Below are 18164 nucleotides of genomic sequence, written 5' to 3' on the forward strand. Positions count from 1 at the left end.
GTGGTCCCACACAAGTAATAGGGGAAAAGGGTGGGGAAGGGCAAGACATGGGGAGGGGGGGCACGGGACCCCCAGCACCACACAAGTAACAGTGCCTCCTCCTCCTCCTCCTTCCCCACGCTGACCCCCAGCATGCAGCTCCACGCAGGTAACAGAACCCCCCTCCTTCCCCACCCAGGCCCCCTAAACGCAACCCCACACAAGTAACAGGGCCCTTTCCTTGCCCACACATACACACATATAACACACACATACAGATGTATACAGAACTATGCCTATATTTGGCTGTAGATAAGAACCTTGTGGATTCCATTGACTCCTCCCCTCCATGTGACTGATCACATGACTGTGACCTCATCACAGGTCCTGTGCGCACAGAACAGCCATATATGTGGTGGCGGCTCTGCAGGTGGAGGTATGTGGAGATTTCCCATTACTGGGCGCAGGGGGTATTAACCCCTTACAGATATAATGGAGGTGGAGGGAGAAGAGTGGCCGCTCCTGAACCAAACCTTAGTGAGGGCAGTGTGTGCAGTTATTCCTGAGTGTGAGATGTACATTGGGGTGTAATCTCCCTAGACAGACTAGGTGGTCTTGCAGTGGATCCCCCCAGTCACCAGGTTAACCCCTTTCACCACCTTGGGTTTTTCTGTGTTTGCTCCCCTTATTCCCAGATCTATAACTTTTTTATTTTTTGGTCAATATGGCCGTGTGAGGGCTTATTTTTTGTGGGACGAGTTGTACTTTTGAATGACATTACTGGTTTTCCTATATCGTCTGCTGGAAAACGGGAAATAAAATTTCAAGTGCGGGGAATTTGCAAATAAAGGGCAATTCCACATTTGTGTGTTTTTTTGTTTTTTTTTACCATGTTCAATAAATGCCAAAACTGACCTGCCATTATTATTCTCCAGGTCATTACGAGTTTCCAGACACCAAACATGTATAGGTTCATTTTTATTTAACCCCCTTTACCCCCGAGGGTGGTTTGCACATTAATGACCAGGCCAATTTTTACAATTCTGACCACTGTCACTTTATGAGGTAATTACTCTGGAACGCTTCAACGGATCCCACTGATTCTGAGATTGTTTTTTTCGTGACATATTGTACTTCATGATTGTGGTAAAAACCCCAGGTGCTTCACAGAAGTTTATAACATTAAGCCGTGAAAATAAAATTTTCACATTTTTCCCACAAAAATGTTTTTCAGCCCCCAGTTTTGCATTTTCATAAGGGTAATAGGCGAAATTGCACCATGCAACTTGTTGTGCAATTTCGCCTGAGTAAGCCGATGCACCATATGTGGGGGAAAACCACTGCTTGGGCGCACGGCAAGGTTCGGAAGGGAAGGAGCGCCATTTGACTTTTTGAACGCAAAAATGGCTGGAATCAAGCACATGTCTCATTTCGGGAGCCCTTGCTGTGCCTAAATAGTGGAAACCCCCCACAATTGACTCCATTTTGGAAACTAGACCCCTCAAGGATTTTACCAAGGGGTATGGTGTACATTTTGAACCCAGAGGTACGACAAAATTTGATAACATTAGGTCATCATATTGAATAAGTTGTCATTGGTCTTGAGCGTAAGTGCTTTCTACTTGAGTTTGCATTGGGTACTCGGGAATGCACCGTGTATCACGGGTGCTCGAGTGACATGCTCGAGTCCCTGCCCCGCATGTTTCACGCTTGTTAGACACCAAAAAAAACCATGCGGGGATTGCTCGTGCCTGGCAGGTGATCCCAGCAACGTTTTTTTTGGCCGCGAAGCATATGGGGCGGAGACTCAAGCATGTCGCTTGAACACCCACGATACTCAGTGCATACACGAGCACCCAGTGCAAACTCAAGTAGCGAGCACTTGTGCTCAACACTGGTTGCCATATCGTCATTATTTTTTTTTTCTCTTTACCTTTGAAAAAATCCCAACCCTAATACAACCCCAACCCTAACCCTAGCTCCACCCTAGCCCAACCCTAACCCCATCCCCAACCCTAACCCTAGCCCAACCCTAACCCTAGCCCAACCCAAACCCTAGCCCAACCCTAACCCTAGCCCAACCCTAACCCTAGCTCAACTCTAACCCTAGCCCAACTCTAGCCCAACCCTAACCCTAAAGTTTTTTTTGTACACCTTTCCTCGTGTGGTATAAGAGATTAGACAACTTTATTCTTCAGGTCGGTAAGATTACAGCGATGCCAGATTCATATCGGGTTTTTAAGATTGACAGCTGTCACACACTAAAAGGCACTTTTTTTGCAAAGACTAGTTTTTGCATCACCATATTTTGAGAGCTATAATTTTTCCATATTTTGGCCGACAGAGTCATGTGACGACGTTTTTTTTGCGGGACAAGTTGACGTTTTTATTGGTACCATTTTCAGGCATGTGACATTTTTTGATCTCTTTCTATTATGATTTTTGGGAGGCAGAATAAACAAAAAATAGCAATTCCGGAATTGTTTTTATGTGTTTTTTTTTATGCCGCTCCACGTCTGGTAAAATTGATAAGGCAGCTTTATTCTTCAGGTCAGTGAGTTTACAGCGGTACCGCATTTATATATTTTTTTTATGTTTTGGCGCTTTTACACAATAAAAACTATTTTCTATAAATAATAATTTTTTTGCATCGCTTTATTCTGAGAACTATAACTTTTTTATTTTTCGGCTGATGGAGCTGTATGGCAACTTGTTTTTTGCGGGACAAGATGACGTTTTCAGCGGTACCATTTTTATTTACATTTGTCTTTTTGACCGCGTGTTATTCCATTTTTTGTTTGGTGATATGATGATAAAGCACTGTTTTTTGCTTCGTTTTTTTTATTTTTTTTTACCGTGTTCACTAAAGGGGTTAACTAATGAGACCGTTTTATAAGTCAGGTAGTTCCGGACGCGGCGATACCAAATATGTGTACTTTTATTGGTTTATTTTTTTTTTTCAGAATAAATAAATATTATGGGTTCAATATATTTTTATTTTTGGGTGATTATTTTTTAAAATTTTTTTTTTTCACTTTTCTACTTTTTTTTACTCTTACACTATGTCCCACTATGGAACTTTTACTTTTTGCAGCCTGATCAGCTGCATGGAATAGAGAGCAGCAGCTCCCTATGTCATGCAGCCTGTCAGCGCTGCACACAGGGAGACATTACTTTGGTCATGCACTGCGCATGATCAAAGTAATGTCCTGCCTCCTGGTGACCCGGATGTTGTCATGACTTCCCTTCCCTTGACCCCACAATGCTGCGATCGAGTTCGATCGCAGCATTGCGGGGGTTAATGTGCCGGGAGCGGTGGGGGACCGCTCCCTGCACATAGCACAGCTGACACCCGGTGGCGATCGCATGCACCGCTTGTGTACGGGTGCGATCGCTGCTCGCGTAATAGTACGTAGCTGGTCCATAAGTCCCAGGGCACAGCTACGTACTATTATTGACGTCGTCGGAAAGAGGTTAAAGGGATTGTACACTACTTTATATTATCCCCCCAATGTATCCCCCCGGGGCCCCTAAGGATTTTTGTAATTACCTTTTGTTGCAGATACTGATAGCGCCGCTCACAGGAATCACGTGATCCCCCGCTGCAGCTGGTCTGACATCCGCTGATGTCACGACAAGTGCTGGCAGCAGGCGGGGGTCTTTGTCTTCCGCGTTCCAGGTGGATGCCAGGCTGTGGGCAGGGTTACCTGCCCGCATCACACTCGGCATCCACCGCGCGCACTGCCTCTCCCCATTCATTGGGAAAGCGCGCGGTGGATGCTAGGTGTGATGCGGGGGGGTAACCCTGCCCACCACAACCCAGCAGCCACCGCGGGGACCCCAGCACTGAGTCACGCCTCACTGGTCGTGATGTCAGCACGGGGTCACGTGATGCCTGTGAGTGGCCACCGATAGCGCCTCTCACAGGCATTATCAGCAACGTAAGGTATTTACAAAAAGTCTTAGGGGTCCCGGGGGGATACACTGGGGGGGTAATCTAAAGTAGTGTACAGCTTCTTTAAGTGGTGAAAAAAAATTCAAAGTTTATAAACAAAAAATGGCACCATTTTCTGAGACCCGTAACGTCTCCAGTTTTTTCGGGATCTGGGATGGTTGAGGGCTTATTTTTTGCGCGCCGAGCTGACATTTTTATTGATATCATTTTTGGGATAGATACGATGTTTTGATCGCCCGTTATTGCATTTTATTGGAATGTTGCGGCAACCAAAAAACGGCATTTTTTTTTTCTCATTACGCCGTTTACCGATCGGATTAATTCTTTTTAGACTTTGATAGAGCGGGTGCTTTTGAATGCGGCAATACCAAATATGTGTATTTTTTATTGTTTTAATTTGAATAGGACAAAAGTTGGGTGATTTGAACTTTTTAGATTTTTTTTCTTTTTTTTATTTATATATATATATATATATTTTTTTTTTATCTTTTTTACTTTTCACTTACTTCAATAGTCTCCATAGTAGACTTGAAGCTGCATTCTTTTGATTATTTGAGTTGTTGAAGCCCTGCTATATGTAACAAAAATGCTATTCTGCTATGAACACCGACTACTGGGCGGCACTCATAGTAGTTCGGCAATGACAACCACAGGGTTCTCCTGCAGACCCGGCTTGTCATGCCAAGCCATCGGCGACTTGCGATCATGTGGCAGGTGCACAGATTGGTGGAGCTAATGACGCACTTTCGGCGCGATCATGTTATATGCCACTGTCAGAGATTGACTGTTATGGCCCCATTTCAGCTGATGAAATCAGCTGTCATGTGCCTGAAAAGGTGCAGGCTCAGCGTCAGAGGCCATACCAAAAAGGGGGAGGCGACCTATGATGTACCTATACGTCATAAGTCGTAAAGGGGTTAAGCGAGGGAGGTCGTGACACTACTTACTACAGTAATAGATGGAATATATCATCTTCTCACACAGCCAAATATTAAAGAAATCAGTGAAATAGTTGAGGGATAAAAATGCCCATTACACTCTTAGATGAATTCCCTGATGGGCATAGCAGGGCTGTGGAGTCGGTAAGCCAAACCTCCGACTCCAACTTCTCAATTTCCATGACTCCGACTCCCTCATACATGGCTCATGTTTAAGTGATAAGTTTACTGTACCACAGATTCATCTCAGCTAAAAGTCTAGACCCTTAGATCAGGAATAGGACAGACATTTATAGGACATTTCATAACTTTCCCAAATTCTTATGGAAAAATATTCCCCACAAACTGAATTAAACTACTGTACCCAATTTATTATATATTTTAGGAGTCAGAGTTGGTCCATTTTATACTGACTCCGACTCCACCAAAATGGACTCCGACTTCACGACTCCGACTCCACATCCCTGGGGCATAGTTTCCAAAATGGGGTCACCTTTGGGGGTTGACTGCTGATCACACACCTCGGAGGCTTTGCAGTTGGCCCCCACAATCTAGAACTGGCAAATTACTGATCTAAAAGCAAAATAGTGGATCTTCCCATTTGAGCCCTTCCAGGTGCACAAACAGGAGTTTCTGACCTCAGGTTTTGGGAGAAATTTCTTTACCTATTGTTGGGTCCATTTTAACCCTTTGTGAAATTGAAAAATGTGAGTCTTAAATAACATTTTAGTGGGAAAAAACGTAATGTTCCCCGTACGTGCGCAGTGAAGCTGTGTAGGTCATACATGTCCGACTGCCTGCGCAGTGAGGCTCTGTGATTACCAGCTTCACTGTGCATGCGCTATGATGCTCTATTCCCTGCGCTTGCGCAGTGAAGCTGTATGATTATCAGCTTCACTGCGCACAAGATATGTTCCCACGCGTGCGCAGTGATGCTTTGTAGTTCGCAGCTTCACTGCACACGCTCGGGGAACAGCGTGTCATAGCACATGCACAGTGAAGATGCGAACGACACAGCTTCACTGCGCACGCACGGGGAACATAGCACATCATAGCGCATGCACAGTGAAGCTGGTAATCACAGAGCCTCACTGCGCAGGCAGCCGGACATGTACAAGTGCAGATGCGCCACACAATATCAGCTCTTGCCGGGAGCAGGATTCAAATACATGGGCGGCGCCAGCAGTGAGTGAATGCTGCTCCCACCGATGACTGAATATGACAAGCACGCCCCTATGACTGAATGAGCAGGTAGGATCTAAGTATATTAAATATTATAAAATCATTATAGCTGCACCAATTTTAATGGAAAAGCGTGTTAGTGATGCACATTGCATCACTAACAACGCTATGCAGGCAGTGTAAAGAGTAGCTAGGACGTGACAGTTTCCCTTTAAATCAGAAAGATATGACACACAAAATAGTTAATAAATAACATTTCCCACATGTCTACTTTACACAATTTTTTTAATTTTTTTTTTTTCGTCAGGAAGTTATAAGGGTTAATGGTTGACCAGGGATTTCTCATTTTTCCAACAAAATTTGCAAACAATTTTTTTTAGTGACCACATCACATTTGAAGTGACTTTGAGAGGTCTAAATGACAGAAAATACCCAAATGTGACACTATTCTAAAAACTGCACCCCTCAAGGTGCTCAAAACCATATTCAAGAAGTTTATTAACCCTTCAGGTGCTTCACAGGAATTTTTGGAATGTGGAAGAAAACATTTCATTTTTTTCACAAAAATATTACTTTAGACCCACATTTTTTTATTTTTGCAAGGGTAACAGGAGAAAATGGACCACAAAATTTTTTGTGCAACTTCTCCTGAGTACGCCGATACTCCATATGTGGTACTCAAGCTGACTTTTTGAATGTAAATTTTGCTAGAATAATTAGTTGCCACCATGTTGTGTTTGGAGAACCCCTGATGTGCCTAAACAGTGGAAACCCCCCTCAAGTGACACGATTTTGGAAACTAAACTCCTCAGGAAACGTATCTATATATGTGGTTAGCACCTTGAACCCCTAGGTGCTTCACATAATTTTACAACTTTGATCTGTGAAAATGAAAAAAGTATATTTTTCCCACAAAAATTTTGTTTTAGTTTTAGCTCCAATTTTTTTCAATTTCACAAGGATAGCAGGGGAAAATGGACCACAAAATTTGTTGTGCAATTTCTCCTGAGTACACCAATGCCCCATATGTGATTGAAAACTACTTTTGGGGCACAGTGCAAAGCTCAGAAGGGAAGAAGCACCATATTGGAGTTCAGATTTTACTGGAATGGTTTGAGGTAGTCATGTCACATTGGCACAGCCCATGAGGTGCAAGAAGAGCAGAAACTAATGAATTCATGTAGGGGTGCCTGAGAATTTTATACCATTGGGCAGTGAATAGAGAATAAATTACATTTTTACCACTAAAATGTTGTTTTAGCCCCAAGTTTTTAATTTTTCCAAGGGCTAATAGGAGAAATTTTTACAAGAAACTGAGGTCAGAAACTGAGTTCACCAATATCCTACATGTAATTGTGAAATACTTTTCAGGTACCGTGCAAAGCTCAGAAGGAAAGGAGCGCCATATTATAGTGCAGATTTTACTGTTATGGTTTGTGGGAGCCATGACCCACTGCGAGAGCCCCTGAGGTGCCATAACAGCAGAACCACCCCATTTTACAAACTACACTTCTCAGCAAATTCATCTAGGGGTGCAGTGATCATATTGACACTACTGGTGTGTTGCAGAATTTTATACCACTGGGCAGTGAATAAAAAATAATTACATTTTTACACAGGAAAGTGGGTAAAAATTACACCAAAATTTGTCCCACAATTTCTGCTGAACGTGGCAAATACCCCATTTGTGGCTGTACAGTACTGCTTAGCTACACTGCGAGATGCCGGAGGGACGAAGCACTATTTGCCTTCCTTAAGCACAGATTTTTCTAGAATAGTTTGCAGACTCCATATACGGAGCCCCTAAATGCTAGAAGAGCAGAATCCCCCCTCAAGTGACCCCATTTTGGAAATTATATCCCTTTGGGAATTTATCTACAGGTGTAGTGATGATTTTTGACTCCATGGGTGTTTTCCAGAAACAAGCAGTAGTGGATGTTGCTGAGTGAAAATTGCAAACTGGCACTGTAGTGACCAGTACGTTGTAGTGACCAGTACATTGTAGTGAACAGTACGTTATGCCCAGATCGTGCTCTGGAGACACGCACCCGTAAACTAGACGGGCTCTCATCACTATAGAAATGCCATACATGTGGACGCTAAATGTGGTTTAGTCACACACTGGGGCTTAGTAGAGAGGGGGGCATTTGGATTTGTGAGTGCAGAATTTGTTGAATTTCTTTTGTGGGGTGAGGAGCCATAGCGTTTTTCCAGAGCCTTTGTTCTGCCAGTTACGTTGAAGCCCCCTATATTTCCGTTAACAGATGATGGACTTGAGTGGCGGCTTTTTTTCTGGATTGAGTTGAAACTTTTGTTGGGAACATTTTATATAACATTTGGGATCATATTTATCCTGCGCTCTACGCTGAGCACTTACATTGGGGTTTCCATCTAAATCTTCGAATGATGTGATTCAGATGACACCCCCAAGGGATACCTTCACTATAATGAGGCAACTGAGTTACTCTGGACTCCACCTGGCCTCTGTTCAGAGGTGTACTTCTTTTCAGAAGTGCACAAAACTGTGGCCGATGGCACTTTCATGCATGCCTAAAAAGACAGACACGACTGGATCACAGGCCAGACGGCGTCCACAGTGCCTCCATCTGCCTCATTATAGGAAATCCTCCGTCGGGGGTTCCGTCTGAATCACGTATTTCAGAAATATACATGGAAACCTCGATGTGAGCGCAGGATAAATGTGAACCGACCCATGCTGCGATCTTTGGAAGGCAGAAAAAACACATCAATAGTACAAGAATTGGCTTTATTTATTTATTACACCGTTCCTCGTGCGGTATAAGTATATGGGTATGTGCACACGATTTGTAATTGCTGCGGATTGTACGCAGAGTGCAAACCGCAGTGGCCAAATGTTACAGCATAGTGGATGGGATTTGTACAAATCCCATGCCCACAATGCGTCTCTGTGCACCTGCGGATCACCCGCGGACACGGCGATGCGGTACGTCTTTCCACACCGCAGCATGTCTATTTCTCTTGCAGAGACTCTAGTCTCCCAAGAGAAATTATATCAGTGCAACGTATAGGATGCGGTGAATCCGCATGGCTCAATGAACACATGTGGATTCACCTGCGTTCAACGATTTGGACGCAGCATACATTATGCTTATTCAAAGCGCTGCCAATACCGACCGTGTGCACATACCCTTAGACATCTTTATTCTTCGGGTCGGTGAGATTACATCGATGCCAGGTTTATATGGGGTTTTTTTTGTTTGGCTGCTGTCACACACTAAAAGACACTTTTTTTCAAAACTAGTTTTTGCATCACCATATTTTGAGAGCTATAATTTTATAAGTATTTCAGCCGACCGAGTCATGTGAGGGCGTGTTTTTTGCGGGACAAGTTGATGTTTTTATTGGTTCCATTTTTTGGCACATTACATTTTTTGATCACTTTCTCTTCTGATTTTTGGGAGGCAGAATGAACAAAACCCAGCAATTCAGAATAAGTGAACACCCGGCAGTGATTGCTCAAAATCGCCTGGACGTACTCAGTACATCCAAGATCGGGAAGCACTTCCCAAGTAGGACATACTGAGTACATTTAAGGTCGGGAAGGGGTTAAAATTGTTATCACTTTTGGGGTTTCCTGATATATGGGATCATCAAAGTCACTTCAAAAGTGAAAAGTCTGTAAAAATAATACATTTTATAAATTTAAAAAATAAAAATGCTGATAAAATGTAACCCTTGTAAAATCCTTAAACTTTAAAAGGACGTTTCAAAAGTGATACTTATGTAAACAATACATATGGGAAATTTTATTTATTACCTATTTTGTGTGGTATGACTTTATGGGCATGAAAATTAATAGTTTGAAAATTGCAAAATTTTCAAAATGTATCTTTTTTCTCTGTAGTAATTAATCCTTGTGACTGTTTTCATCATCAAGCTACAATTAATGAGTTCTGTCTTGTTCTTAATGATTCGTGTGATTGTGAGAAGTGAAGGAGTCACTGAAGGCTCCTGTAAGGCCGAGGTCACACGACAGAATGAAAATGGTCCGATTTTCATCCAGAAAAGTGGGATGATTTTTCTCACTTCTCGTCCATGTGCAGTCCGTATACAATCTGTTTTTTCTACTCAGCAGCTATTAATCATTTACAAAACCCAATCACAATCATCATTTGTTGACACACCTCATACACAGATGGCCCCGCTCCATACACCTCCTGCGCACACATAACACCGCTAGAGGGCTGATAACCGTCCAGAAATTCACCTGATACACTGAGGCCCCTGATCATGTGATCCCTGACTCCTCCCCTCCTGTGACATCATCACAAAACAGCCATATATCTGGTGTGTGGCTCTGTAGGTGGAGGTATATGGAGATTCCTCATTACTGGGAGCAGGGGACATTAATCCCTTCACTACTGAGACTATTTTGGTCATTTTTCTGTTGCCACTTTATGAGAATAATAACGTTTTTGTTCCTTTCCCTCCGATGGATATGTGACACCCCAGGGGTCTGGTTGCCACAGTGATAGAGATATTACGTCTGAGAGCAGGTGGGAGGTCTCTTGGTCAGGGATCCTATGCATGCCACACCTCCTGCCCAGTCCTGGGAGGGGAAGAACTTCCCCTATATAAACCTAGGGCTGAGGCAGGGTTAGGGAGTAGAGAAGAAGTAGAGACAGAGAAAAGAAGCAAATATAGGAACAGAACATCAGGAGCCCTGTGGGAGCAGTGTTACAAGGAGTCAGGGGCTGGCAGCTGCAGAGCTCGCCCTGACTGAGAAGATTTCTTACCGGACCCGGAGTCCGAGGCTGTGGGGACTAATCTCTACCCAGCAGCAGAAACCGACCGGCAGGGGATTGCAGGTCCTCTGGCCCAGAAACCCGAAGGCACGGTCACACGCGTGGGACCAGCACCGCCATCGTGGAGCGGAAGCCATTAGAAGGCCCCGAGTCACCGGCCATACGGGTGAGCACCACACGGTACACTCAGGGACGTGGGCTACTTTTACCCGCCTCTAGCAAGGTAGCCAGAAGAGTACAGTTAGTTGGGAAGGCCTACAACTCCGCCTGGCCAGGGGAGATCCCATCTGCTCAAGGACTGACCAGGCCCCAATTGCTAGCAAGTACTCCGGGAGGGTCTATCTTTGTCACCAGTAAAGACCCTGAACTACACCGCATCGTCTCTGAGTGGTTCCTGCTACCCCCATCATCCACGTCGGCTGCCCTGAGGCCATACCCCTCCCGTTGGGGGTTATACCATCCACGCTGCACCATCCTTCCACCGGCCTCAGCGGTCTGCCCTGCAGCGGCAGCTCCATAGCTGCATTCAACGGGTGGCGTAGTCATCCACCATCTACTGCTAATAGACTGTCACTTAGTCTGACTCCCTGGGCACGGACCGGGTCATCGCCACGAGACTACTACCCCCATCTGATCCGGCTCCGGGTAGGCTCCCGCGTGCGCAACGCAGCGCGACTCAGGCCCAGGGGCGCGTCAGATACATACGACCCAACTATGAAACATGGGAAACAAGGTGTGAGGATTTGAGGTTGTTGGTTGTATTAATCACCTAGGTGGGTTAACGATGCAATTATTTTTATTTCTTCCGTCAATGGGCTTAAAGTAACTCCAGGTAGATGGCCACATTGAGATGCCCCAGTCCACAAGATCCAAACCCGGGATAGGTAGTCCCACTGCCCCCTGTACCAGGCGATACCCACTGTCTCCCAACTTTTGGTTGGCCCACAGCTTTTGTACACCCTTGATGGTATAGTCTGCAGTCACAGCCTATGCTCCTCCAGGCGAAGGAGACCCTGACCATAGATCGTGTATCCAACTCCAGCCAGCAGCAACCCCTCTATTTCCTCGTCAGTGTCCTAAATACCGTCCCATGGAACTGAGCCGGGCTTTGGGAACCACCTCCCTCCCCAAAGTTAACTGTGTATTGATGGAGGTATTTTCCTGAGGCCAAGCCCCTCACCTGGGACTGCATGTGAGATCTACTGTGGTGACAGCTCCATTGGGTCTACTATCCCCATCCACTTAATGGGGCTAGTGACTGGGAGAAAAGTGGCTTAATTGAGGTCCCTTAGACACTAACGAGAGTAATGGAATGATTGCTTTACCTGATTATCAATGTGGTGTCTGGCCTTATGTATACATAAGATCCATCCCGCACGTCTCCCTCCGCTTGCTGTCACTGAATGGAAACATTGATTCTTGAGGCTGAACACATTCCAGGAGATATTTGTGCACCTTAAACGAAAGAGCGAGCAAATCTCTAATAAAACAAAACAATAAGATCGACGTAACTGGTGCGCCGTGCTGGAAATAGTCTGCATCCTTTAGAGCTGTGAACTCCACTCTACATCCATTGGTCCAATAGTCTTTAGGCTAGCCACTCACACAAGGAAACCCTTTTTCCTCACATAGTGCAATTCCACTTTCTTGCTCCCCATACACAGTATAATGTTCCCACAGAACCACCATCCTCCACACACAGTATAATGATCACACATTACTGTTATCCCCCCACACAGAGTATAATGTTCCCATAGTGCTTCCATCCCCCACACACATTATGATAGTACAAGTTGTCCCACACAATATGGTACCACCCACCGGCTAATAAATAAATACTCCCTTCCCCCCATTCTTCATGCAGATACAGATGACCCCGAGACACAGCACCGACCTCCGGGATCAGTTCCCCAGTCTGGAGATGTGGATCCAGGCCGGGGGGCCGATGCTATAGATGTATGAGGGGCTGTTATCTGCGGTAGGAGCGGTACATTGTAATGGAGACATTCTGGGGACAGATTATTCCAGAAGTAGAACGTCTTATCTCTTTAGTGAATGTCGCTGGATTTTATCTTGTTTGTTTTCTCTTTATAATTTAATGACATCGTTCTAGGACTCCATTGTTAGGCTCTGGCTGTCATGGCGATATATTGGGATGTGTCGATGGGGAACACAGGACTCCCCCTCTCTGTGTGCCTGTTAGTGTAATACTAATGGCCCCATACACATGAGATAAGTGTTGGCCGAACAGTCATTCAGCTGATATCTATCTCTCCCAACTCCCCCACACACAACTGTTCTACTCGGCCGAGCTTTCCAGTGATCTCTATGAGAGAATCGTTGGCTGTCAGTCAGGGCGTCTGCTTTATTCCTACAATGGTGACTGACCCTGCGCTGCCTCCATGACTGAACACCGAATGCTGGCAGGGAGAATAAAGTTAATTTTCTGCCTGCTGCATTCGACTGCATGCAAGCACAGACACCTGTTGTTTTGCAGTTCGCAAAATCTCTGATAAAAACTGTTTGTTTGAAGATGCCCCAGTGCGGGTCCTACACTGTCTAATCCAGTTACAGAAACCACAGTCACCACATATAAAAGGGCCACAGGTTCTACGGTCTAGCCAAGTACCTTCCTGTGTCGTATTTTATAAAAACTGTGGACTAGTCCGTCCCTGATAGATTTACCTTTTTTGTACGTGATACATAGGCAGATTATAATGAGGGCAATCCGGGCGACCGCCCGGGGCCCCGAGCCTGCAGGGGGCCCGCGGCTCCAGGCGGGGTGTCTAATGCCGGATTGCCCTCATTATATGTGCGGGCCGCCGCGGCACATAGCGGTAGCAGTGGCGGGAGGGGGGGGCCCGGACCGCTCCCCCAGCAGCAGCCGCCACTACTTCATCGGCCGGGCCAGCACTGCAGCAGTTAACTTCCCTGTGCTGGCCCGGCCGCGTCACTGCTAGGAGACATGGCCCTGTGCGCGGCTGTGTCTCCTAGCTGTGACGTCACACAGTGCGCCCCGGCCTGCAGTGCTGCACCGAAAAAGAGACAGAGCAGGCTGGAGGAATGGAGCCGGGGGATGGTGAGTGTGTGTGGGCAGATGTGTGTGTGTTTGTGGGCAGGTGTGTGTGTATATGTGTGTGTGTGTGTGTGTGTATATGTGTGTGGGTGTGTGTGGGCAGGTGTGTGTGGGCAGGTGTGTGTGTGTGGGCAGGTGTGTGTGTTTGTGGGCAGGTGTGTGTGGGGGCAGGTGTCTGTGTGGGCAGGTGTGTGTGTGTGTGTGTGGGCAGGTGTGTGTGTGTGGGGGCAGGTGTGTGTGTGTGTGTGGGCAGGTGTGTGTGCCTGTGTGGGCAGGTGTGTGTGTGTGTGGGCAGGTTAGAAAGTCTTGCCCTGTTGAACACTACACCTGACTTGAGGCCACCACCTCTTGGTTGTCCAATGTTCTTGCTTCTCTAGGGCTCTTCTCAGATATTCATTATACCAGCTCCCCAGAATACCAAAGCTAGGTGGGTGACCGCGAGCCCTGGTGGTGGTCATAACTGCGGCCACCCAGGGGCAATACTCCATAACAACAATCCCCTAAGGTGGTGTAGGATGTAAGGACCTATTCACACTACATTCAGCGCTGCATTCAGGTCTTTACACAAGGCTTACAACTGAATCCCTGAAATTCAGGATTGTGCTGTCTGAAATGAGACATCTGAAAGCAGAGCAAATGGAGCCTAAAGATTCAGACTTTAGCCTCGGTTTGCCTTTGTTCAAATCAATGGCTATGTCAAGGCCCATCTGAATGCCATTTTTCAGGGATTTAGATAGAAGCCTGGAAAGAGGAGATGAATGCATTGCAAAATTCAGTGTGAATAGGCCCTTATATCTGGAGTCTTGATATTGATGCCACATGCATTTTACTTGTTTTTAACTTAAAAAAAAAATACACACACACAAATTATACACACACACTATACATACACACACTATACATACACACACATTATACACACACACACACTATACATACACACACACAGATGTGTGTGTGGGCAGGTGTGTGTGTGTGTGTGATGTCTGTCTGTTTGTGTGTGTGTGGGCAGATGTCATTGTGTGATGTCTGTTTGTATGTATTTTTGTGTTTCAAATGTGTTTATGCGTGTCTGTATATGTTTGTGTGTGTGTGTATGACTGCATGCGGCCTCCTGCTGAGTATAGTTGGCTCTGTGCGGCCTCCTGATGTCTCTCGGGGGGGGGCGCCGTGCGGCCTCCCGCTGTGTATAGATGGCTACGTGCGGCCCCCCGCTGTGTATAGATGGCTACGTGCGCCCCCCCCGCTGTGTATAGATGGCTACGTGCGCCCCCCCGCTGTGTATAGATGGCTACGTGCGCCCCCCCGCTGTGTATAGATGGCTACGTGCGGCCCCCCGCTGAGTATAGATGTCGCCGTGCGGCCTCCTGCTGTGTATAGATGGCTACGTGCGGTCTCCCGCTGAGTATAGATGGCGCTGTGCGGCCTCCTGCTGTCTCTGGGGGGAGCGCCGTGCGGCATCTATACTCAGCAGTAGGCCGCACGTAGCCATCTATACACGTATACTCAGCAGGAGGCCGCACGTAGCCATCTATACGGCGCCATCTATACACAGCGGGAGGCCGCACGGCGCCATCTATACACAGCGGGAGGCCGCACGGCGCCATCTATACACAGCGGGAGGCCGCACGGCGCCATCTATACACAGCGGCAGTCTCAGTGCTTTGCAAGAGCAGTCAATAAATTCTGCTTGACTAATTCTGAGCACCATAAAGTCTGGTTCGCTTCTAACCTGCTGTCTTCATTTTCAGCTTGCTGAATTCTAACTCATTTACTGTCATTCGAGACGATGCCTTTGCTGGTCTCTTTCACCTTGAATACCTGTAAGTGCTCCACTTAATGTCATATTTTTGATTCTGTTCTTCTTCATCTTTTGGCATGTGCAATTGTATGAGCAAGTATTCATATGAATTTATGACCTACTTAAACCTTTGAGGACCTTAAATTTTATTCAATCAAGTTTTTTTCCAGTTTAAAACTATGGGACATATATGTGCCTTGGTCCTCAAAGTGTTTTTAAAGGGGCTGCAAACATAAATACGAAAAAAATAATTCAATTAGTGCTTTTTGTGTTAATTTAATTTTTATTTGAAGTCCATTTTTTTTATATACCTTGAAATTAAGCCCTACCCCATGGAATGAAGCCCTACCTACACGACATCTGAGAGCTACATGGATCCCGCTTGTGAGGTGCCTGTCCGTCACTATTATTCAGTTTTAGGGTCCACTCACTAAGCCATATATTCTCTCATGCAAGAGAATAGGGCCAATTATGCTAATGACACTCGGCTCAAACTCTGTCAGAGCTTCAACTGAGTGTGATCCGATTCTCTCGCAGCACAGATATGGAGAAGATGGAGAACTTAATTTCTCCATCTTCTCCATAGTCTCTGTGAGTGTTCATCGGACTGCACTTGGATGACATCCGAGTGCAGTCCAATGTTTTTCGTGCACCCATAGACTTGTATGGGTGCACATGGTCCGAATATTGAATGAGATTATTTTCTCATGCCAATAATCGCACTGTCCCATAGTATAACATAGGGCCGAGTCCTATCCGATAAAACATCACATAGCATTCGGCCGTGTTATACGACAGTGTGAGCGAGCCCTTAGAGTCAAGGAATATTTACATGCAGATGATAATATTACTCTCCAAGTGTATATTTTTTTAGGCGAGTTCATAGTAAATGCTTTGCCTTTTTGACATGTGATCAACTAAAGAACAAGAAAGATTTAGGACCTCCCCTATAGAGAAACGGAAAATAGTTTGGAGGACTTGCATGTCCTTTTTTATTTATTATGAGAAAATCATAAAAGATCCCGTTTTTTAACCATGCTGTGACTTTCTGCTGAGGGAGAGGGAGAGAGCTGCCCTATTCAGAGTCTGTAATAAGACCTGCTGACAAAAGTGTTGAAGATACAGTCTAATGTGAATTAACAATGAAAAAAGGTTAATTTCACAAATGGCTTGTATTTTTTTTAATACAAACTTTTTTGTCTTTACAGCTCCTTTAAAGGGAATCTGTCATCAGGTTTTTGCCACCTAATCTGAGAGCAGCATAATGTAGGGTTAGAGGCACTGATTCCAGTAATGTGTCACTTACTGGGCTGCTTAGTGTTGTTTTGATAAAATCATTGATTTGTCAGAAGGTAATTATCACTAGATGACTAGTAAGTTCTGTAGGACCCCACCCCCATCACTGATCAGTAGATTTCTGTGTACACTGAGCATGGGCAGAAAGCTGCCAATCAGTGATGTGGGTGGGGCTATACAGAGTGCAGCATTCAGAGAGCTGCTAGATCTGCAGCAGATAAAACGGTGATTTTCTCAAAATGACAACAAGCAGCTGAAAAAGTGACACATCGCTGGAATCAGGGTTTCTGCCCCAATATTGTGCTGCTCTCAGATGAGGCAGCACAATTAATATTGTGCCAAATTAATTTCCCGTGAACTATCACATGATCTATCACAGGGGATCATGTGACATGTCATGTGATAAATCAGGTGGGGGGGGGCCCGCGCCTTCTAAACTGCCCGGGGCCCTTGCTACTCTTAATCCACCCCTGATGTGATACTTGGGTTAGGTGGAATGATATTCCTTACATCCGGATCCGATCGAAGTATGCCTCTATGTTTTTTAATTATCCGATAGACCTGATTTGATTGATTGTCAAACGTGCCTATAATTCTTACTATTCATTTATTAAGGCTGTGGAGTCGGTAAGCCAAACCTCCAACTCAACAGCTGAACGTACCTGGGATCTTTATAGTCCTGATGTGAATTGGGGATCTTTATCTTGTCTGTGGTCATTATAAACAGACAGGTTTTACATTTGACAGGGATGACAGGGAGCTTCTGATAATGATGCTTCTTAGATTTGAAACTTAGAAGCTCCCTGTCATCTCCACCAGCTACAGGTACTTTTCCTTGCAAACAGAAAAAATGTAAAACCTGTCCGTTTATAATGACCACAGACAAGATAAAGATTCCCAATTCACATCAGGACTATAAGATCCCAGGTAATTTCAGCTGTATCACATCTAATGTAGTGTACTTAATTATATGTACCAAATGTCCAGCTGGGGGTCTTTAAGTAGGGAAGACAGGGCAAAAACTTAGGACAAGGATGAATCATCATCGCCACACAATTAAAAAAAACAGAATAGATCTGCCTGTAGCCAAGCATTTTTGTTCCCCTGATCACAGCATAAAAGAAATGAAATTACTGGTATTAAAAGGTAA

The 18164-nt window shown here is 45.2% G+C and overlaps 1 protein-coding gene across 2 annotated transcripts in view; it reads left to right on the forward strand.

The window, feature by feature from the left end:
* The first annotated feature begins 347 nt into the window (after positions 1-347).
* LOC141271795 (uncharacterized) overlaps positions 348-18164 on the forward strand; it is a 43361-nt gene continuing 25544 nt past the window's right edge. The window contains exons 1-2 of one of the 2 annotated variants that reach the window (XM_073681949.1): positions 348-415; positions 15669-15740. In XM_073681949.1, the coding sequence (XP_073538050.1) occupies positions 390-415; positions 15669-15740 (98 nt within the window). In that variant the 5' untranslated portion in view covers positions 348-389. The remainder of the gene's footprint in view (positions 416-15668; positions 15741-18164) is intronic. The other variant, XM_073681950.1, reaches the window with a different exon arrangement.

This window comes from Phyllobates terribilis, unplaced genomic scaffold (assembly GCF_046119375.1).
Source record: "Phyllobates terribilis strain yellow unplaced genomic scaffold, ASM4611937v1 Scaffold_5__5_contigs__length_657084704, whole genome shotgun sequence".
NCBI lineage: Eukaryota > Metazoa > Chordata > Amphibia > Anura > Dendrobatidae > Phyllobates > Phyllobates terribilis.